Source organism: Notolepis coatsorum, assembly GCF_963971535.1.
Source record: "Notolepis coatsorum genome assembly, chromosome: 13".
NCBI classification, from domain to species: Eukaryota; Metazoa; Chordata; class Actinopteri; order Aulopiformes; family Paralepididae; genus Notolepis; species Notolepis coatsorum.
The window spans coordinates 116,096,431-116,119,617 of record NC_140177.1 but is presented as its reverse complement, the minus strand read 5'-3'; the positions used below and the strand labels follow the sequence as shown (position 1 = coordinate 116,119,617).

The 23,187-nt window shown below is 42.4% G+C and overlaps 1 protein-coding gene across 1 annotated transcript in view; it reads right to left on the bottom strand.

Moving 5' to 3' along the window:
* Positions 1 to 17,466, bottom strand: part of ift57 (intraflagellar transport 57 homolog (Chlamydomonas)) — a 30,792-nt gene extending 13,326 nt beyond the window's left edge. Inside the window, exons 1-10 of the mRNA XM_084327544.1 lie at positions 16,934 to 17,466; positions 11,423 to 11,597; positions 10,561 to 10,679; positions 9,462 to 9,552; positions 9,226 to 9,294; positions 8,149 to 8,271; positions 4,727 to 4,798; positions 4,467 to 4,598; positions 3,312 to 3,374; positions 905 to 971 (exon numbers count right to left, since the gene is read on the bottom strand). Of these exons, the coding sequence (XP_084183670.1) occupies positions 905 to 971; positions 3,312 to 3,374; positions 4,467 to 4,598; positions 4,727 to 4,798; positions 8,149 to 8,271; positions 9,226 to 9,294; positions 9,462 to 9,552; positions 10,561 to 10,679; positions 11,423 to 11,597; positions 16,934 to 17,088 (1,066 nt within the window). The 5' untranslated portion in view covers positions 17,089 to 17,466. The remainder of the gene's footprint in view (positions 1 to 904; positions 972 to 3,311; positions 3,375 to 4,466; positions 4,599 to 4,726; positions 4,799 to 8,148; positions 8,272 to 9,225; positions 9,295 to 9,461; positions 9,553 to 10,560; positions 10,680 to 11,422; positions 11,598 to 16,933) is intronic.
* Between the last annotated feature and the right edge of the window lie 5,721 nt (positions 17,467 to 23,187).

The window sequence follows — 23,187 nt, the reverse complement described above, 5'->3', positions numbered from 1 at the left end:
GCCGAGCTGCACTGCAGATGTACCCTATTCTTTGAATTCGACAAAGTGCATTACCGGCCAGATCCTCTTAGGGGCGCTGTCGCGATAATGCAGTGTGCCCTGTGGCTGAACGGTGCATTCTTTTTTTTGACTTTCAATGGAGTTTCCAGTTAGCTGGATTCTGGATGTGCAGCCTGTAGCTTGGAATACGTTTTGGATCGCGGATTTCACTATGCAATAAGGGGATTTATCATCAGCCAATGGACATATCGATCTACCAGATGGCGATCGATAATAGGGAAATGCTCGGGGGGATCCAACCGGCTCATGGTAAGATCTTTTTCACGTAAATTACAGCCCTTGTTATGATACTCAACCAGGCGATCAGCGTATGTGGCTACTTAGACGAACCCGGTTATTGGTAATCAATAATAAGAAACGACGTCCCCCCCCCCCCTTTCATGCATACATGCTTGAGGATCGTGCCGATCATATGCAGTTTGAGTTTTAATTGTAGCTCATGTATAACGGAAATGCCATTGGATATAACGTTAGTAGCTATTAGCCCTTTATCTCGCCTTCCAGGAAATATCCTAGCCGGAATCCCGTATAATGCTTATATTCACGGCGCTATAAAACGTATTGATGACATTTTCTTTTCATTAAGCCATTTTGAAGGGACGGTTTATGGTCTCAATTGACAATGAGAATGGACAGATAGCAATACTATAAAGTATAGATTTAGCTCTACAAACAGCCCCAAGTCTGTTTACATATGCTGGTCGTCTAGAGTGATATTAGACGCATCCCAGTGGCCGCCAATGTGTTAATGTCAGTGCCTCTTATAATATAAGTCTGGCGATGCAGCCTGAACAGTCCAGGACACAGAGTTTATTCAGTAGAATAATCACTAAAGATCCCTCACCTCCATCCGACATACTGCTGCCCTTCTCCTCCATCTCCTGCTTCACCTTCTCCAGCTCCTCTGTGATCTGCAACAAACACATTGATGGCTAGTGCATTTGTTTGGCTATTGTGTGACAATGTAAATAAACTCCCTTTGAAATGGTGACCGCTGTGTCATTTATGTTTAATGTAGACCTTTTTTTATTTGTATGTCAGCTCTTTGACTGCCAGAGTGGAGTGGACTCAACCTTGATGACTTGGACTCGGACTAGGGTAACAGGGACTAGGGTAACGGGGACTTGACTCTGGCTCTTCTTTGGTGACTCGGACTCGAACACTGGGAACTTGAGACTCGACCTCGAGATTTAGTGACTCGAGTACAACACTGGCAGGACGAGAACTTGACATTTAAAAAGAGTCAGAAAAGAAGATATCTATCCAGTAGAAAGCTATCCAGCTGTGAGCTAGTCTACAGCTAGGCTAGAAGGTACTGCAGAGGATGGTGAAAACTGCTCAACGCATCACAATCCACTCTATCCAATCCATAGAGCACATTTAAAAACAACAAAGTTGACCAAAGTGCTGTACAAGTCCCACAACATAAGATAAAAAGATAAAATCACTGGTACATCACTCCCTGGCCCTGCAATTGAGTCTAGGGCAGCAACTAACGGCTATTTTGTTATCGATTAATCTGTCGATTATTTTATCGATTAATCTAAATTCTAAAACAATTAATTTACCAGACAAAACAACAATTGATCAAATTTGCAATTGAACATTTCAAAATTATTGACATGTTTTTCAAGTGCGGTACTACTATCCTTAGGTCACATGGGTAGTTGCCTCTCTTGACACCACCTACTGAATACCCAAAGTAGGAGATGAGCCATGAAGTTTATGTCTGTAAATGCTGTGTAGTGTGGATGATTACTCTACATGAGTAGGGCGAGTAACCTACATGACATTACTGCTTTTTATCTATTGACTCATTATAGCTACCTTATTATCTTGAAATAATATAACACCCGCCAGTTACTATGACATGACTAATAAGTATAAGTTAGACTTAGAGGAGCTTGAAAATAATGTGAACTAGTATTTTTGTAATTATTTATTTATCTTTTGCTGTAGTGGATAGGTATATTATTTTGATATTGATAGATAACTTATTACATATTAATATGATATTGTAAGGAAGGGGCAGGACCAGATAAGCTTTGCTTCTTTCTGCCCCTTCTCGAACAAAACCATTTGTCTTGAGCTATGTTGACAATTGCTTCCATGTCTAGGAAGATATATATATATTTTTTTTTATTTTAAATTTTTTTTTTAATTTTTTTTTTTTTTTTTAAGTTTGTGTGTTTATGGTTGTTCAAGATAAATAAAGATCAAATCAAAATCAAATCAAATTGTTTATCTGCATCATTGTTTTCCTGTAGCTAAATGTTGAAAAACAGGGAATAAAATGTATTTTTTGGCTTTAGATTTAGCTATATTTTGAACGGGATTCATTCATTCATTGTGAATTAGTTAAATAACATGTTGCGTATGTTATGACTTTCCACTGCAAAGAGAACACATAAGTAACAATATGATGCGTCTGCATGAATATGCAAATCAATTAACAAAATGTCATGGCCGCAGTCATCATCAACGTCGACTCATCGTTGCAGCCCTAATTGAATCTATCCATCACAAATGTGTCCGAGGAAGCATTGTCAAGGACACCGGTCATCCCAATCATGGACCGTTTGCCCTCCTCCCCTCCGGGAGACACTACAGGAACCTCCGCTCCAAGTCAAGCAGACTCAGGAACAGCTTCTTTCCCTCAGCTGTCATCACTCTGAACTCTGTGCCACGTTGACACATAATCCTGCATATAATCCTTTTACCTACATATATGTAGATACTATATCTATATACATATCCCTTACCTACTTTTACTAGTTACACTGCTGGCCAGTATGACTACTACCATACTGTCTTTACACCTGTATCACTGTATAATATTAATATTACAACTCTGTACATACATATGATTAGCACTACACCCAGCAGTACTCATTTAATCACCTGTACATTGTTTATTACTATTGCACTTTACTGTTACATTTGCACTCTGGTTGGATGCCAAACCCCTTTTATTGTACTGTACTTGTGCTGTATAATGACAATACATTGTTATCGAGACGGTCCGTATCCATTTGTGCTAAGCTAGGCTAGTTTACAGCCGGATAGCTTTCTACTGAACGCACAGAGAGGAAACTGGTATCCATCTTCTTGTCTGACTCTGGAGACGGGAATCGCATTTCCCATAATGTTGCCGTGTTCCTTTAATGAATGAGTTTGAATGACCTAAATGTCTTGAATAACGTGAAGTTACAATAGGAATAGAGAGGCTAATGAAGAGGCTGGTCACTGACCTCTGCAAGCACCCTGGTCCTCTCGGTCACCTTTCCACTCGCCTGTTGGTAGAGCTCCGTGACCTGGGCAAGGGAACAGTAAACTGACCTTCAGACTACAGGTGGTTTCAGCTTCACGATGATAACAGAACTGATTTGCAGATGATTTCCTGTCAGCTGTCCCTACAGCATGGAAGTATGTCTTCCTCAAAACCTCTTAAACATCGGACGGCCCGACCACGGGCTGTCGCGCACGTCGCAGCACTTTGCCCTCGTCTTGTCGGCTTCGGGCTGCGTTTTTCCTGATCAACCAATACGTTGTTGGAAAGTAAAATTGTCCGCTGTTTGATTGACACCATACCCGACCTATTGCATGCTTCCAGTCTCGGGTTACAAGACCAAACAACATTTCATTTGACAAGTGACCACGTCCGGTTTGGCCTGGTCCTAAATGGACCAGTCACCTCGGATGGTGACAATTATTGACCGCCTTTGTAGCCAATGGTATCCCACGAGAGGGCTGATTGCAATGACAAAGAGGCAGAAGAAGACCAACAAGTTCTTTGTTTTGACTCGTGCGTCTGAATGAAAACGGATGGCCATTTTGGATAATCATGCCAAATTATTGCGGGTACACACATTACAAAAGCATGTGTAAAACACAAATTTTGTTGATTGTTATCAACTTTGGACCTGTACTAGATAAGACTTCAGGATATGGAACCATTATGTTTTCCAGCAACTACCTCTCAGCTGGAACTCAAAAACAGGCATCTGGCAACAAGTAAACAAATATGTGAGTAAACAAAACTTTTATTTCAGTGTGTTCAAACCTCTGTAACTCTATTACATTAGCACTCAGACTGAAGAAAGTTCAGAATGTTTCCTTTCAAAAGAGACCAGACTCATGCTATAAGTGGTTCAAGAATAAATAGCAAATTACTTTGGGTATGCAATAGTCAGGCATGTTATGCAAAACTAGACCCATTTTTTGCCTGATGGATAAGAGGTTAATGAAGATTTGATGCCAGTACTATGAGATTTCCAGAAAAGAAAAAGATTTAACTAAACTGTATAATGACTGTTAATTTCAGCCTTGTTTGATATGACGTGACGTGATATACTGTATGATATGGATTGCATGGTAATGTGACGGGACATGCGACGTGTTTTTACCTGGTTGAGTTTGGACTGGGCGTTGCGGTGTTCCTGAATGAGGTGTTCCAGCTGGTTGTTGATGTATTTCTCTCGGCTGCCCACCTTCTCCAGGGTCTTACTGATCTCCTCTTGCAGCTTGTCAAGGAAGCCCTGTCCACACAGTGACAAACACATAAGGATGATAGTCTACAGATTGTCAAGGAAGCCCTGTTCATACAGTGGCAATCACATTGATAGTCTACAGCAGGTTGATGAAGTGAACCAAAATAATTACCTACCTTGGTCTCCTTCAGTGATGACTTGATCCCATCTCTGTGTTGATGCATTTGGTCTACATGGATCCTCCAGTCCTACAAATAGAGAAATAACACAAATACACTTGTATTTTGCTCACTGCTACAGCGATCTCTCTAAAAAAATACCTCAAGGTTATACGTTATTATTTATATATAGACAATAGCAGTATGGATCTTCAACAACTTTAGCTCCATCCACAATATCCTAGGTTTTCTATTAAAAGGAACACGCCAACCTCATGGGAAATGCTCTTACCATCTTCTCCAGAGTCAGACAAGAAGATAGATACCAATTTCCTCTCTGTGCTTTCAGTAGAAAGCTAGCCGGCTGCAAGCTAGCCTAGCTTAGCACAAAATAATGGAAGCAGATACAGACCAACTAGCCTAGCCGTTGGCCAGAAACACCTCTCCTGAAGTGCTACTGTAGACTAGCTGATCCATATCCACTTCCATTCATTTGTGCTAAGCTAGGCTAGCTTGTAGCCGGATAGCTTTCTACTGAACGCAGAGAGGAAATTGGTATCTATCTTCTTGACTCTGGAGAAGACAGTGAGCTAATTTCACACAATGTTGCCGTGTTCCTTTAATGTCACAATGTTGTTGCTCATGTCAAATACTTTTTTGCTAGTGTTGTTAGTACGAATTCAAACACTGCTCTGGGTCAGTTTTGACAAGTCAGCCTCAATTGCAGGGAGACTTTCTTCCTCAAAAGGGACACTTCACCGAAAAACTGATTTATTTTGCACATAATCTCACACATATCCCAAGACTCTAAACTATTTTGCACACATTCATTTAGTTTGACAGTTATTGAGAATTAATGCGTTTGAATATATCCTCCTGTGATGTCATCAGAGGACACTGTATCCTTGTGTTGTGTTAATTACAGCTCAATTAAATGATGTAGAGGAAAAAATAAAGATAAGGATTGCAATAGGGATCGCTATTTTGTCATCTGAATGTGAGCATCTCAGCAGCCACCTTCTGGAATGTACTGCATGGCTCAGGCTTCCTTCCAACCAATCAGTGGGGAAGGCCTGGTCACCACAGTTCTTGTCAATCACACTCACACAAGAGGCAAAAGCACTGAAACATAGGGCTGGGCGATTAATTGAGCTTCCCACAATCATGAACACAAGAGAATTGAGACCCTTCCTTCACAGCAGTGTGCTCCGCCCTTCCCCCCAAGCCCAAACAGTAGTGTCAGGGAGCCACGATGCGTTTTCTCCAGTTATTTTGAAACGTCTTTGGTAACTTGTAGAAGATGACAGAAAGGCAGCCTTTGGTCAAGAACAAAGGTTAAACAAATTCAATTGTCATCATGTTCTCAAATCAATGAGTAATCATGTATAATAATCGTGATTTCAATATCATTCACAATAATCGTGATTATCATCCCTACTGAAATATGGTGGATGAAAATAATGCAGAACGTCAAACAAGGTGCATGATTGTGTGAGAAAAGCTTATATTGTGACATTGTTTTAATGGCATATATTCTCAGATACGTACCACAAGACTGAGTATTTCAGTACAGTATAAAGGACATATTTTGTATGCATTTGACCATGGTGCAGCTCCCTGCCGATTATGTGTAATTGTGGCACCTGCTGGTCGAGAGCGGTACTGTCTCAAGTGTTTTCAAAACATTTCCCATGAGCTTCTTTGGTCCGTCTTACCTATATGCTTTCTTTTTTTACATGCAGACTTTCTGCAGAGTGAATTCTTGGTGGTCTAGTTGGCTGCATATTTGCTTCCCATTGTTGCAGAAAATACCCCGCGTTTTGAGCGTGAAGAAACAATCATGTCTCATTCGTTCTAGGCATACATCTGGTATCGCGAGAAGGCTGACCAAGCTGGTCACACCAGACCATTAGAGGCTGTAGCAGAAGGCTGACCGAGCTGGTCGCAGCAAGGGTGAGTGGTGTGTTGAAACACCGGTGGTCTGGATTTGTTCTCTACATGCTCCAGAACTTAGTTAATACGAAAGGTTACACATCATCACTTTAACTGTACTTATATTTTATGCCTATTCTTATGTCGGCACGTTCTACGTTGCACTACTTTTATTGGCTTTTATACCTATTCTTTTTTTTATGTACTTTTTTCTCCCCATTTCTATTTTTCTCCCATCCCAATTTCGTATTATCCAATTCTTCCCTCCCCTGTCTCGAACGTTGTTAGACCATGCCTCCCACTGGTCGGCTGCAGTGAGGACGAAGCCTTGCATCACGTGTCCCCTCCGGTACACGAGGAGGCAGCCGTCGCATCTTTTCACCTGTACAGCGCGATCTCTCAGTGGCGAGGAGTAACGCGTGGGAGGCTCACGCTGCCCCCGATACTTCCTGATTCTGCTGTACAGGCGCACCAACCGACCTGTAGGAGTCGCTGTCCACAACGTCCGATCCCCACCCACCGGCTTCCCCACCCCCTAATACTGCCAATTGTATTAGTATGAACGACCAGCCAAGCCGGAAGCAACGCCGAGAGCTGGGCTCGAACCCAGCATCTCCTGCGTTAGTGGCGAGTGCCTTGCCCACTGCGCCACTTAGCCGCCTTTTATACCTATTCTTATGTCTGCATTTTATACATTGTTTTTATTCTGTTGACTGTATGCTGATTTTATGCCCATGTTAATTTTGTGCTATTTGCTGTGGGGCACTTTGGGCTGCGGTCCATGTGTGAAGGGTGCTATATATAGTTGTTATTATTTATTATTTATTATATTATAAAAACATTTATGCATTGAAATGTCTGTATGACATTGAAAATGAGGGTGACCTAGGCCGGGTAGTGCAGCGGACTAAGCGTCTGTCTACCACCACAGAGACAGTGGGATCGAATCCAGCTGTGGTGCTTCCAGGTTGGCCGACCGCCCATACTAACACAATTGGCGGTGTTAGCGGGTGGGAAACCCGGCGAGGGTGGGTCCTGGTCGTTGTAAACAGCGACTCCTACAGTTCGGTCGGGGCGCCTGCACAGCAAGGGAAGAATCTAGGAGAGGTAGTGTGACCTTCCACACGTTACACTCTCCCAGTGAGAGTCCGCGCTGCCGGGTGAAAAGAAGCGGTGGGCTGGCTACACATGTGTCGGAGGAAGCATGTGATAGTCTCCGCCCTCCCGGACCGACGGTAGGAGGTAGAGTGCGCAACGACCAGGAAGGGGATTGGGAATTGGCATAACGACTAACATTGGGATGGGAGAAAATCGGGAAAAAAAGGAGGAAAAAAGATAATAAAAAGAAAATGAGGGTGACCTCAATTGTCCTTTTCGAGAATAAATAAAAGTTTGAATGAACTATACTTACCTACTGGGGCATTTAACATTACTCTGATTTTAAAGAAAGTCTCAACACTTTGCTACAGATATAGAGAGCACATTTGGAGAGCAGTATAGGCTGTTACCTTGTTGTCTGTTTTGATGGTGACCTTTAGTTGCGGGAGGACCCTCTCCACCTCCAGGTTCCACTCTGCCACGTCGACGTGTGATTCTAGAATGTCGTCCGGCTTTGAGGTCCATTTGGCTTCCTGTGAGCAGATGAGGGGTGGAGGAGAAGGAGGACGAGCAGGAGGAGAGGCGACAGGAATGAGGTATTGTTCTCCGTTCATTTCCACAGCCCTCTCATGTCAGATACCAACACGTGACGAGTGAAATTATTGAAATTCTTTATTAGGAGTAACCCCTTGAGATGTAGAATCTTGTTTTCGAGGGGCTCCTAGACACAATACAATGTATGCACATCGCCCCCCGCCCCCCCCCCCCCAAAGAAGAAAATAAAACATTAGACAACGAAACATAATCTACAACAACAAAATCAACCAAGCAATAACAAATATACAAAACAAGTAAACCAACAGACGAGATGACAAAATACAAAGGACAAACCAAACAACAAAACATAAGTCAAGCAAGGATAGGAAGGAATGGATCATTAATTCGGAAAGATCAGTCATGAATGTCATAAAAGTAATGATAGTATGCAGTATATTTAGAGTGAATATAGTGATTAGAGTGAATAGTGATTATAAAGGTTAACTGTTAAATAGAAAAAATACAAAGTTATTCATTAGTTAATCGTTAGTCATTAATTATAAACATGTACATGTACTCTCATAATAAGAAGACAGAGCATTTCTAAATAAATTAAAATGGAGTATTTGCAAGTTTTCAAGTTTCTTTATTAGTTGTCATAAAAAAATACAGAATACTTTCCTATGAAATGCTTTTTTCTGTTATGAGCTCCTGGGAGTGTGCTAGATAAAAAGTATAAAATATAAAGTCAAAAGTACGTAAGCAAAAAGTGTTATACAATATACAATACAGAGTAAAAAAGAGTAACAGTGAGTTACAGTACAATACAGTTAGGTAGGTAGGTTATTCCAATCAGAAGGAGCTTTGAACAAAAAGGCTTTCTTGGCTGTTGCTTGAAATGCAAGATTAAATAGAGGCAGAATTAAACAGATCCTTGTGAAGGAACTCACACTCTGATTTGTCCTTGATTTCAGGGCTTCAAGGTCAAGGACATTCTCCTCTTCATCATCCGGTTCCTCCTGTTAGTAAAATATATATATATATTTTTTTAAAGACAAAAGAAGAAGGCATTCTAATGTATTTGTGACCATTTAATTTACTGCTGTGAGACATAATGTTTAGGAATAATCATAAATGTTGAATTATTTTATTAAATAAATACATTGGACAGAATGAGGACACCTACTGTCATCTCCTCTTCCACCTTACTGAGTGTAAGTTCTGCGTCATCCTCTATCACAGACTCTTCCTCCGTTTCCTCTTTTGGGTAGTTTGGCCTGATGAATGAAAAGGACATGACAGCAACATATTAAAGTAAATATATCACAGTAAGTATGGTGCATCTATCACAGTAAATATGGTACTTCTATCACAGTAAATATGATACATCTATCCAAGTAAATATAGTACATCTATCAAAGTAAATATGGTACATCTATCGACATCAGCCTGCTCTTCAAATACCAAAATAGAGGCTAGTGACATGCAGATATGTGTTAAAGGGTTATGTAGGAGCCATTATGATGGTGGCATATTATATTATTATTTGTAATATTATTATTGGACACCTGGTGGCGGGTTTTAGATTTGACAGCACTGGTTAGGTATTTAGGGTCACAGTTTTAGGGTGCAGTAATCAACTAGGACACAGGTAGTGAGGAGCACACCGTTCTTACCAGTAGCTCAGTAACAGAAGCTCAGCAGCTCAGCAACCAGAAGCCAAGAAATACCAAATAAATATAGAATACCATATAATTCCTACAGAACCCACACTGGCAATAAATTGAATGTACAACTGCAACTTCAGCAATAAACACCCCTAAACCTGGAATCACGACTGGACATCAATCATTGCTGTGTCTACTGCGTAAGATCACTCCCTACCATACCTGTGAAGTAACGGGCAAGAGAAAACAGGACATTGGAAATGAAAAATTGCCATTACAGGTTAGTTAGAAGAATAGCTTTTTATTTTATTTTTACATTAAGTGGTATCTTAATATAAACATCATGAGAGAAAAATCATGCATTGGAAAGGCGCGTTTTCTGTTGTGGATGGTTAATGGCATGTTGTGGTGTGGATTAAAGCGTTCCTGTTTCAAGACCCCGTAAGATGCCTGTCTGAATCTTCCTGGTTCGCTCGGAACCCGGCCAGAACTCCGAGCACAGGATTCAGTAAGTCAGCTAATGGCTATGCATCGGTTTCACTGCTGGCAAGCATTTCATACCACCAAATGTAAAAGTAAAATCCAAATTGTGTCGATTTTGCAACATTCTCAATATACCTTTTTAAGACACATCCCTTTTTCTTCACAGCTTCCTCTGCAAGGCGATCCAACACATAGCAAACATACTCTCCAGAGCCGGCTTTCAATTTTGAAGGAGGGAAGTCCACTTTTACACCCTATTGACGCAAACTAGAGTTAGATTAAACATCATGTCTACATCATGTCCATAAATCAGATGTTGGCACCTACTACATGATTTATGCTAATTTAACAAACACAAAGCAACTGAAAACCACCAAAGGTGAAGTCCAGACCCTGGGACTGAGGTATGTGTTTGTTTATGTTTGAACGGGTTACAAAGAGAAGATACTATTATTATTGATTTAAAAGGACCATACCAGTCTTTTTCACATGTGGGTTCCAAGTCATTCTTGTCTTGATACAAAAATCAAAAGGCATCCTTCTTTTTTCATAATCTTTTACCATTTTTAAGTAATTTTCTGCTGATTCACCACTGCCATAGGCTTCCATTGTATCTAAAAAATAAAATGTGCCTTAAACATCACATAAATCCATGAAAGTCACCACATCCGACTAAAATGTCATGCCAACATCTGAAGTGCATTTAATAGTGTCTAAAAAGGAAGAAGAGGAATTCTTCCTCAGATACTGCATTATATCACAATGGCAAAACAGATCAGTGGTGAATCAACAGAAAATAACTGAAAGTAACATTTTTCAGTAACGGTAAAACAAAATAAAAATAAGGGAGCTTTGATTTTTATATCAAGCCAAAAAGGACTTGGAACCCATGTGTCAAAAAGACTAGTATGGTCCTTTAAAACCCTACTGCTCTCTGTACTGCACCTTCAAACAATATATAGTGGGAGTTGCGGGTGGTAAATCGAGCCATGCTTACAAGAGCTCTCAGCTCTGAGAGTATATTGGACACTGTGGCGTTGGGGTCATCATGCTCCTCAGGTTGTACGAATGGTCTCCCTGCTGCATTTATAAGCCAGGATGCAATGCAGGTGAACATGAAGAACTGCTCGCCTGGGTTGGAAGTTGTGTAAGGACTGGAAACAAAATAATGCCTGTGTTGGAGCAAAAAAAAAAAAGGTTACACAAAACAAAAGTATTGGTGGTAATTGTAACAAAGGGCAGCTCCCAGGCTCTGGAACACCCTCCCTCCCTCCCTCCCTCCCCCCACACACACTGTTTCTACAATCACATATTTTACAACCTCAGAGGACCATTGAACTTCAAAAAACCTGTGATGAAAACAACCCTGAAAATAATGTGCATAGACTAAGACGGAGCCACCCTGTGGAATGGGCGCCGCTAGAGGATGAACTAAAATATTGTGAAAACATAAATCAATTCAAATCTAGACTAAAAAAAAATCTATTTTCGATAGGTACAGAGGGGAGGAAGAGCTTATTATTATTATATCTACGGCCAATATATCGTGCACCACTAATGTTGTATATATCATGTACCGGTACTATACATCTCATATCGCATTATATATGTGTTGTATACACTATTATATACTATTGTATATACTATTATATACTGCAGGTATACTGTACTGTAGTGTGTACTGTAATGTGTACTATATGTATGTACTGTAATGTGTACTATATGTAAGTACTATGTATGTACTATGTATGTAAATGTAAAAATAAAAAATATGAAACATAAGTCTTCAGGGGTAGGGCCCGACAAGCCCATCTCAAACCCTGCCCTCTTTTCTTGATCCTCCAATCACAACTGTCGCTTGCCTCGGACAAGCTGGTAAAACGTTGGCGATTTATGGAATGACCATTGTTGTGTCCAAAACCCGAAATAAAAAATAACTGAAACTCCCTCCCCCAAGACATCAGTTTTCCAATCCCGCCTCAAGAACCATCTTTTCTTCAATGCCTTCTCTTAGCACCATCCATCCATCCATCCATCCATCAATCCATTCATCCACCCATCCATCCGTGTGTGTTATGTTTGTTGACTGTTTCACTACCACCGCCCCTAAGTGTAAAGTAATTTTTAGTTATAAAAAAAGCGCTATATAAATGTAATATTTTATTATTATCAAGTCAAGTCAAGAGTTTATTCATCACATACATACCAGGGCATACAGTGAAATGCGGTTGGCCATGCCTGCTACGATTGTGCAATAAAACAATAGTAATAGTAGTAATAATAATAAGATAACTAGAATAGACATGAATAGACACGTATTAATAAATCACTTAGAGGCACTGGATCCTATAGTACACTCCTATACAATGTGCAGTTTTACTTCTATGTCCCTATGCTATACTTGCTGTTACTAACTACTATACTATGCAACAATCACAACAAGTTATTTTCTTAAAGTGTCCTTTTCCCTTCCTTTAAAGTGTCCTTTTCTTGTGTGTTTAAAGTGACCTATGGTGCGTTTGTGTGTGAGCTAGTGCAGAATGTTGTGTTGTGTGTGTGTATGTGTTCATGTGTGCTTGTGTGTGGAGAGATCAGTGTTCATTGCTCTGATGGCCTGATTCATACATGTTATTCCTATGGTCTAAGCCAGTCAAATAAATATTAGTGAACATGAACAACTCTCTCTCACATCCAAAAACTAGAGTATCAAAATTCGAATTTGTGATAAAGTCTGAAGCTGCTCCATAGACAATAGAGATGACAGAGCAAGTCAAGTCAAGTGTCAAGTCAAGTCAAGTCAAGTCAAGTCAAGAGTCAAGTCAAGAGTTTTATTTGTCACGGCATACAAGTATACAATGAAATGCGCGTGGTCTTGCCCGCAACGATGTGCAATACAGTGGTACAACATATAATAGAATCCAATAAAAAAACAACATTGTGCAATAAACAGGTACAGGTAACATGGTGGGACATCTCGGTATCTGTACATAGTTATTTACAGAGCATATAGGACATGCTAGGTCCTTTGGTAGTGCAATACACTGTTACTGTTGTTATACTATTTTTAAAGTGAGTGTGTGCCTGCTCATGTTAAAGTGGCTGCTAGTGTGTGAGCGTGCACAGCGTGCGTGTCGTGTGTGTGCTCATGTGTGCTTGTGTGTGAAAAGTTCAGTGTTCTGTGGCACTTAGTGTTCATTGTTCAAGGCTCTGATGGCCTGGGGGAAGAAGCTGAGCCGAAGCCTCTCTGTCCTAGTAGCTGGGGTTCGCAGGCGTCTGCCTGACCTCAGCAGCTGGAACAGGCTGTTATTGGGGTGGTGGGGGTCTTTCATTATTCTGCAGGCTCTGGATTTGCACCTCTTGTTGTATAGAACCTGCAGGGGAGGTAGTGCAATACCCGTGGTACGCTCGGCTGAGCGCACCACTCTCTGTAGGGCCTTCTTGTCCTGTGCCGTGCTGTTCCCATACCAGGCAGTGATGTTTCCAGTCAAGATGCTCTCTACAGCTCCGGAGTAGAAGGACTGGAGTATCTTCCCCGATACTCTGAACTTCCTTAACTGTCTCAGGTGGTAGAGGCGCTGCTTCGCCTTTTTTACGACTGTGTCTATGTGTGTTGACCATGTCAGGTCCTCTGAGATGTGGACCCCAGGTACTTAAAGCTGCTCACCCTGTCCACGGTAGCCCCATTTATCATCAGTGGTGTGTGTGTCTCCTGCTGTCCTCTCCTATAATCCACGATCAGCTCCTTGGTTTTACGAATGTTCAGGAGCAGGCTGTTGTCCTGGCACCAGCGTTCCAGTACCTCAACCTCCTCCCGGTAGGCCTTCTCGTCGTTGTCCGAGATCAGCCCCACCACCACCGTGTCGTCTGCAAACTTCACTATGGAGTTGGAGCTGAACTTGGCCACACAATCGTGTGTGTAGAGTGAGTACAGCAGGGGGCTCAGAACACAGCCCTGGGGGGACCCGATGCTCAGGGTGATGGTGTTGGAGGTCTGACCCCCCACCCTGACCGCCTGGGGTCTTTCACTCAGAAAGTCCAGTACCCAGGCGCTCAGGGCGGAGCTCAGACCCAGCTCGATCAGCAAGAACTGAGGACAGTACTATAGAATAAATCTCACTTGTCAAGTCAAGTGTTCCTTTTTTAATCCCCTTGGGGAAATGCAGGTGTCATAGCAGCATGCAGGTGGAGGTACAGGCAATATATGGAGGTACAGGCAATATAACATAGAATGGCAGTATGCTATCAATAATAATAATAATAATGATGATGATAATAATAATAGTAAGTATACATGGTATATTATAGTATGCAAGTAGGAGTAGTAATACACCGCCCCAGAGTCTGTGCAGTGCTATTCAGACAGTCCTATTAGTTCTCAAGTTATTTGGGTATAAAAACAAAGATTCTGAGAGAGCAACCAGGAGCTTGTGGTTGGCCCCGGCCTGTGGAAGGCTGTCCAGGGTTTTGGGAGGATCATGACGGGAGCAAGTGGAGTGAGGGCGTGCCTCAGGCGGGACGCAAGTCGCCGGGTGCGAGCCCAGTGTCCCCTCGGGGTGCAACGTCGGGAGCCAGGGCGGTCAATTGCCAGGATTTAAGCGAGAACGACAGCGATAGGGTTGAGAATAGCCAGGACAAAGGAGAGGAGACGGGTGGGGACAGTATGGAGGGTAGTGGGGAGGAGCGTGGGGGAGAAGGGTGGAAAAAGGTGGAGAACGAGAGTAGGGAAAGTGAGGGGAAGGGGAGTAAGAGGAAGAAAGAGAGGGGAGATAGCTTGAGTGAGTCAGAGGATGAGGGTAGAGGAAAGGATTTTACAGAAGGGTTGAATATAGTGGTGCGATTTGAGGGAGAAGAGGGAGTTAGGAAAATAGAGCAGAGACAACTGTTAGAATACATAAGAGCGCAGATAGGAGAGGTAAGGTACGCAAGGATGTTGGGGGATGGGAACTTGTTTATAGGGTGTGAGGTGTAAGTTTAGAGCAGGTAGAGAAGGCAGGGGAAATGAGGAGCATTGGCAAAGTTAATATCTATAGAGTAGTGAGAGTAGGGGAGAAAAGGGATGGTGGTTGCAAGGGGGTGATTACTGGAATTCCAATCAAGGTTAGTGAAGAGCAGCTGGTAGGAGATTTGAAGAGTGACAAACGTAATGGGAAAGTTAAGAGTGCGGAAAGGATGACAAGAGGAGCAGAGAAGAAGGAGACAGAGACGATAGTAATTCAGTTTTAAGGTGAGGTTAGTCCAAAAGAGATAGTTATAGGGTATATGGTATATAGGGTTAGGGAGTTTGTGCCGAAACCGTTGAGGTGTTACAAGTGCCAAAAGTTCGGACATATAGCCAAGTCATGTAGGAAGGAGCAGAGATGTGCAAGATGTAGTGGGGAGCATGAATATGGGAAATGTGACCAGGGAGTGGAGCCGAGGTGTTGTAGTTGTGGTGGGAAGCATAGTGTAGCGTATTGGGGTTGTGAGGTGATGAGACGAGAGGTAGAGGTCCAGCAGGTGAGAAGGGAAGATAGGATATCATATGCAGAGGCAGCTAGGAAGGTAGGACAGGGAGAGCAAGATAAGGAACAGGGGTTTAGAGAAGGGCATTTGGCAGTAAGGGTAGTACAGGAGGATCAGGAAAAGCAAGATAGGGAACAGGGTTTTAGAAAAGGGCATTTGTCAGTAGAGGTAGTACAGGAGGAGAAAGAGAGGGTGTGGGGGGAGACGTTGAGTGTAGTGGCCTTTGTGGCAGGAGTAGTAAATGCAACAGTGATGGTTAGCAGTAAAATGGAAAGGATCAAGTTAATAGTTAAAGTGGCAGTACAGCACATGGGAATGAAGGGGTTGACATGGGAGGAAGTAGTTAGAGAGTTAGAGATGGGGGTTGTGAGTGATCAAGAAGTCCAGAGTCAGGCCACAGGAGGCGAAGCGTGTCTCACGGAGGGGGACTCAGTCAGGAGGAAGCAGCATTAGCTGCACTCCATGATGGTGAACGCAGAATGGACATTGTAGGAGGTAAAGGGTTCCAGAGGATGGCGGTAATTCAACGTTAAGACCACATCAAGCTAGAGAAGGTGGCGGTAATGCACCAAAAAGGTTGTGCCAACCGCCAATAAAAATCAAAAGAAGAAGAAGAAGAAGAAGAAGAAGAAGAAGACGAAGAAGAAGAAGAAGAAGAAGAAGAAGAAGAAGAGCAACCAGGAGCAGCTCCAGACATTAGTCTATATACTACTGTAGTACTGTCTTATCTGTATGTCGTGTGTGTCATATATGTTATGATGAATTGAAAATGGGGGACCCTGATGTAAACAAGACAAAAGTCTTTCTCTGGTCTGCATCCCCTTAACAATTGTATTGAGCTGTACTGTACCCATTCTGCAATCTGTTAATAAAGTTTTCAATCAATTAATCAATCAAAACTATATTATATACGTTTGATTTTAGTTCCTGGCTTAGGGAGAGAGTAGCTCGTGTTTACAAATAGTGATTGAACTTTCCTGGACGATTGAAATAATTATTTGCTCACCTGGACAGAGCCTTCATGTTGTGCTTTGAGAGGACCTCCTCTTCATAACACAAAGCACTCAACTTCAACAGCAGTTCCTCCATAACGATGAACATCTGATGTGTTCCAGGACCCCGCTGCTCATCATCCTCTCCTCGTCGGTTGTCGTCTGCCATTATGAACAGTTATATGTACAAGTTGCCCCACTAGCTAACAGTTAACGTAATCTTGGAGCTTTATGATGAATGATTTGCCACTTCGCGTAGCTAATAACCATATAGCCATTAGCGAAGAAGTTGGCTTGTTTGGGTCTCACCATCCGTTGTCAGGCAACCAAAGCTAACGTTAGCTAGGCAGGCTAGCAGAGCTAACGTTGTAGGCAGTAAGAAAGAAATGTGGCATATATAAACCAGGCGGTTTGCTATTATCTCAAAGTTCTATACCTGCATATTCGACATAGTTAGTTACTAACGTTAAATCAGAAACTGCACATCTGTAGCACAAAATTATCGCTAACGTTAATGCTAACAACTTTTCTATGGCGATGTCTTCTTCTTCTTCTTCTTTTGGCTTTCCGACAGTCTGAGTCTAGACGCCCGTCGGCGTATTGCTGCCTCACACTGATTGTTTTAGGTACTGCATAATACTGTGGCCTACTTACAGCAGATCTTTTACGTTTTCATCGTGGTTGACAAAAACGGATGTAAGTTAATACTTGATTGATTGATTGAAAACTTTATTAACAGATTGCAGAATGGGTACAATACAGTACAGCTCAATACACACAATTGTTAAGAGGATGCAGACCAGAGAAAGACTTTCGTCTTGTTTACATCAGGGTCCCCCATTTTCAATTCATCAGGACATATATGACATACATGACATACAGATAGTCAGTACTGCTACATCTATACATTTATGACATACCAGATTTGCAAATACAGTACTGTTTGTGATACAGAAGGAGTCAAGAAAAGGGAGTATATACATTTGACGTAGAAACTGTACATTGGAGGAGGTTGGGTGGGGGGGGGTTGGGTACACTGGGATATTGACAACCATACTGGGTAATTTACATTGGAGGTGGTTGGGGGGGGGGGGGGGCACACTGTATAAACAAGCAAAACTGTACATTGAGGGGGGGGGGGAGACTCTGTACAAACAAACAAAATTGTACATTGGACTATTGACAAAACCATACTAGGTAAATGACTGTACATTGGAGGGGGTTGGGTTAGGATATTTACAGGGGCCAGTGTTGAATTGCAGTCTCCCGTAGGTGTCTCTTGAGAGAGGTTTTGAAAGTGGGTAGTGATCCACATTCCTTTACAGCTTTGGGTAGGGCGTTCCACATTGATGTGGCATAATTGCGAAACGTGTTTAGTCCCTTATTTGAGCCGAATCTGGGTTTAACATGATTTGTGGAGCTCCCTCTGGTGTTGTGATCGTGGTATTCACTGACCTTTGGGAAGTATTTTGCCATGTACATGGGTACCTTGGTACACCGCCACCATCTGGTCTGGAGTGAGTGGACAATTGATCTAATTAGATTAGATTCAAATGTATTGTCATCGCCATACAGCACAAGTACAGTACAACGAAAATAAATGGGCATATAACCAGAGTGCAAGGTAACGTAAAGTGCAATAACAATTTACTGATAATTATGATAAAATTAATGAATGTTGATTACAGCCTTGACGTAAGTGGTTGTAGCTATGGCTGTGGGGATGCATGCTGGAGACATGATCCAATAGACCTTTTTATACACCTGAGTCTCCTGAACCCCAAGTCGATCTGCACTTTCTCGGCCGAGCTATAGTCACTTTTCCGCACCTACACCCTGCATGCGCAGATTGCCCAGGGAGTCTCTCCAAAGTCTCCAGCATCGCATTCATGTGTGAGGTGAATATGCACAAGGTTCACTGAAGATTCTGAGTGGAGATCTCCTCCTAGAAGTGGATGGCTGCTCAATCCACCCTTCCCCAGAAGTCCACAACCTGGGTGTCATACTGGACTCCACCCTCTCTTTTCATTCTCACATCAAAACAATAACCAAATCTGCTTTTTTCCACCTCAGGAACATATCCAGACTCCGGCCATCTCTCCCTGACTCCGTAGCAGAGACACTCATATACACTCCTTCGTCACATCCCGTCTGGACTACACAAACTCAATTCTTGCAGGGCTACCCTGCAGCAATGCCCTGAACAGGCTGCAGAATGTCCAGAAATCAGCTAGGGTTCTCACCCGCACCAAGCCCTGGCACCACATCACCCCCACCCTCGTACATTTTAAGATCCTCTTCATCACCTACAAATCCCTTCACTCCCTTGACCCCCGGTACCTAGCTGACCTCCTCCATCCCTACATCCCACCCCGGAGGCTGCAGTCCTCTGACTCCGGTCTCCTCTCCATCCCCACCACCAACCTGCGCACTGTCGGCCCCAGAGCCTTCTCTCCATCCAAACATCCGCAATGCTACATCCCTGGACTCATTCAAATCTCAACTCAAATCTCACCTCTTCACCAAATTATTAATGACTGCCTGATTTCCCTCTTTCTTTTCTTTTTACTAGCAACCACACCTGCCTGCCATCTACTCATCAGCCCTGCAGTACATCTACCCCGGTTCTTCAGTCACTCTGCGTCAGATCGTTAACTCAGCTAATTGGTAGACGTTCAGGCCTCTCTTAGAGAAATTATCCATCTAACTTTTTGTCAGTTTTCTGTGTTTTTGGTGCTTCGCTCATTCTGTGTTTATTTTTTCTCTGCACTCTTGTGTTCTGCTGTTTTCTGCATCTGGGTCTCTGGTCTGGCACCTTAACAGAAGTAATCATAGTACTATCATCTGCCTTTTAAAGGTTCCATAAGTTATTTTTGAATTATTATTTGATCATATTAATGTGTATAATGCTTTTCTCCGCAGATATATATATATATATATATTTTCTTTTTTTTATAGTTTATGACATGATTCACTCATATGTTTGGGAAAGACCAAGAGAAAGTTGTATGTATTGTAATTGAAATCTAGTACTCCATGCACAAAAACAATTATTTCTTTCAGCAAATTTCACAACAAGGCTGTGTTATGTTTGCATCTGATATATTTACAATGATCACTTTGGTAATCATTGGGAGAAAAATAACAAGTGAAAGTAATTATTGCAGCTTTAATGACTATCCTGCTAAACATCTGCTTTAATTAGTACATGATAGCACGTAAGAAGTACCAAAATATACATTGCAAGTAGTCCAAAAAGTACATATGGAATACTTATGCTGACCACCTCATCAGCAAAGCACAACAACGCCTGTGTGACATCCTCCGGGCACGACGCAAAACACAAGTAGATTTTTTGAACTGATTTTAATGAAGCTTGTTCATTCTCCATCCAAACCTCATCCAAACCGTAAAATCTTATTGGCTGCGTGCCAGTATAAGAGAACATCGATGCGTTATGGATTGTCCTTTGCTTATTAGGATCGACAGGTAAGTCAATAATCCATCCAAGTTCATGGTTGCAACTCAAGAGAGAGGGCGGAAACACGTCACCGGATACCAGGTGTGCCAAGTCTTGTGAGATGAAGTAATTGCGCAAACAAATAGAAAAATAGTGCGCCACTAATATATATCTTATATAAACAAATAAGAAATACAGTGAAATGCAATTGAGTGTATTATTACTAATATACAACAATAAGCATATAAATTGTAAATGTAAATAACTATCTTAACCAACTGTTAACCATAGCTGCAGTTACACTCCCACCAATTACACATACTAATAAATGTGGAATGTCTTATTGCACATACTTATAGAATGTGGAATTTCTTATTGTGGATACTTCAAAGGATATGTCTCTAAGATCAATTGGATTCAACCAGGTAAGTATCTCTTTTCAGTGTAAGACAAAACAAAAACTCCTATTTCAGAGTAAAGGCAAGCAGAAAATGGGTAAGTGCCAAAACAGCTTAATGTTGAATAACTCACTAGTGCTCTAATCTGCTTCTATCAATGTAATGATCTTGTGTATTGGTCTCTCTAAATACACTGTACTGGTTGTGGCTTTCCCTTTGCTATCGTATGTGGTGTGGCTTACTAGCAGCTTCAACTTTCTGACTCTACCATCTTGTCCTGGGTAGACTTCAGTGACTCTTGCTAGTCGCCATTCGTTGCGTGGTGTCAATTCATCTTGGAGAAGGACGATGTCGTTGACTTTAGAGTTCCTTCTGGTTTTACACCACTTCGGTCTCTGTTGTAGGTTGAGAAGATATTCCTTCCTCCATCTTGTCCAAAACTCGTTGGCCAAATACTGAACTCAGCGCCACCTCTTTTGTAGGTACAAATCTTGTTTGATGAATTGTCCAGGTGGGGGCAGAATGATCGTAGATTTCATCGTTAGAATGTGATTCGGGGTTAAAGGGTCAGGTCCGGATGGGTCGTTCAGAAACTCAGCGGAGAGCGGCCTGCTATTGATTATGGACACGACCTCGTACAGGTACGTCCGGAGAGACGTGCTGTCAAGCCTTTGTGAGGACTGGTCAATGGTAGTCAATATGCTTCTTATCGTTCTTATTTGCCTCTCCCATACACCGCCCATGTGGCTTGCCGCTGGAGGATTCATGAGAAACTCACATCCCAGAGCCTTCAGTCTTTCTTCATTCATTCCCTTCATAAGTTCTGTAAATTCTCTTCTCGCGCCAACAAAATTGGTTCCTTGATCGCATCTGAGTTGGCGAACGTTTCCTCTGATCGCAATGAATGATCTGAGTGCATTGATGAATGAATCTGTAGTCATATCGTCAATCACTTCTATGTGAACGGATCTTGAGCATAGACAGGTGAGTATAAGTCCATATCTTTTTAGATCTTTTCTTCCTTCTTTAACGCAGATTGGGCCGAAGCAATCTATCCCGGTATAGGTGAAAGGTGGAGTTGCTTCCATCCGATCTTGAGGTAGGTCGCCCATTCTCTGTTCTTTGTGGGGTCGTCTATACATTCGGCACTTGACACATCTGTAGAGGTGCGACGAGACAGCGCTGCTGCATCCCATAATCCACCATCCATTAGCTCTGAGTGCGTTTGTGGTCATTCCACGCCCTTGGTGTTGGATCTTTTCGTGGTGGTGTTTGATGAGTAGGGATGAGATGTGGCCTTTCTGTGGAAGTATCGCCGGATATTTTATGTGTGGGTGTAGCTCTGCTTTACCTAGACGCCCTCCCACCCTGAGGATCCCGTTTTCCATCCAGGAAGGGGCTTAGCCTTTGTAGCTTACATTCTTTGGTCTTGACAAGTTCCTGCTTTTGCTTGAGTCCTTTTTATCTCAGCCAGGAAGACCTCTTCTTGAGCAAGCTTAATGATAGCAAGCTCAGCTTCTTTTCTTTCTTCGATACTTGTATTTTCGTTGGTGCGTTCTTTCAGACCTTTATGTTCTTTGGCCATTCATTTTAACCTTGCCACTGCCTTTACAGCTCTTGTCCAGTCAGAGAACTTCTTCAGGTTGTCTAGTAAAGATCTCTCTTCTCTTGTCTCAGTGTTACACACGAGAGCCTTGCGAAGTTCCGGGTCATCTTCGTTGACCTCTTCCTTCTTGCATTCTCTGAGGAGTGGACCCTTTTGCCAAAGAAACTTTGGTCCGGTGAACCAGTTTGAGGACTTAAGTTGATCTGCAGTCAAACCTCGAGAGGCGTGATCCGCAGGGGTTGTCTTCAGAAGCAACATATAACCACTGTTCAGGTTTTGTACTTGACTTAATTCTTTCGATGCGGTTGGCTACGAAGGTTTGAAATCTTCTAGCATCATTGTTTATGTAGCCAAGAACAACTTGGGAATCCGTCCAGAAGGACTCTTTTAGATCTTGGATTTCGAGTTCATTCCGGAGCATGTCGCTGGTTCGAACGGCAACAACTGCTGCAGCGAGTTCGAGTCTTGGTATTGTTGTAACTTTCTTTGGAGTAACTCTTGCCTTTCCCATTACTAGACAGCAATGGACTTCATCAGACTCGCTGATTGTTCGAAGGTAGGAACATTCGCCGTATCCTGTGACGCTTGCATCTGCAAAGTGGTGAAGTTCATAGCCTTTGACGTCGCCGAAATCTGAAGGTACGTAGCATCTTTGTACGTGTGTCTCGGACAAGTTGGGGAGGTCTCTGAGCCATGACTCCCACTGAGGTCTTAGGGCTTCTGGTAGTTCATCATCCCAGTCTGCACATCTGCTGGAGAACTTGCTTCCCGAGGAGGACGAAGGGTGCCACGAACCCCAGGGGG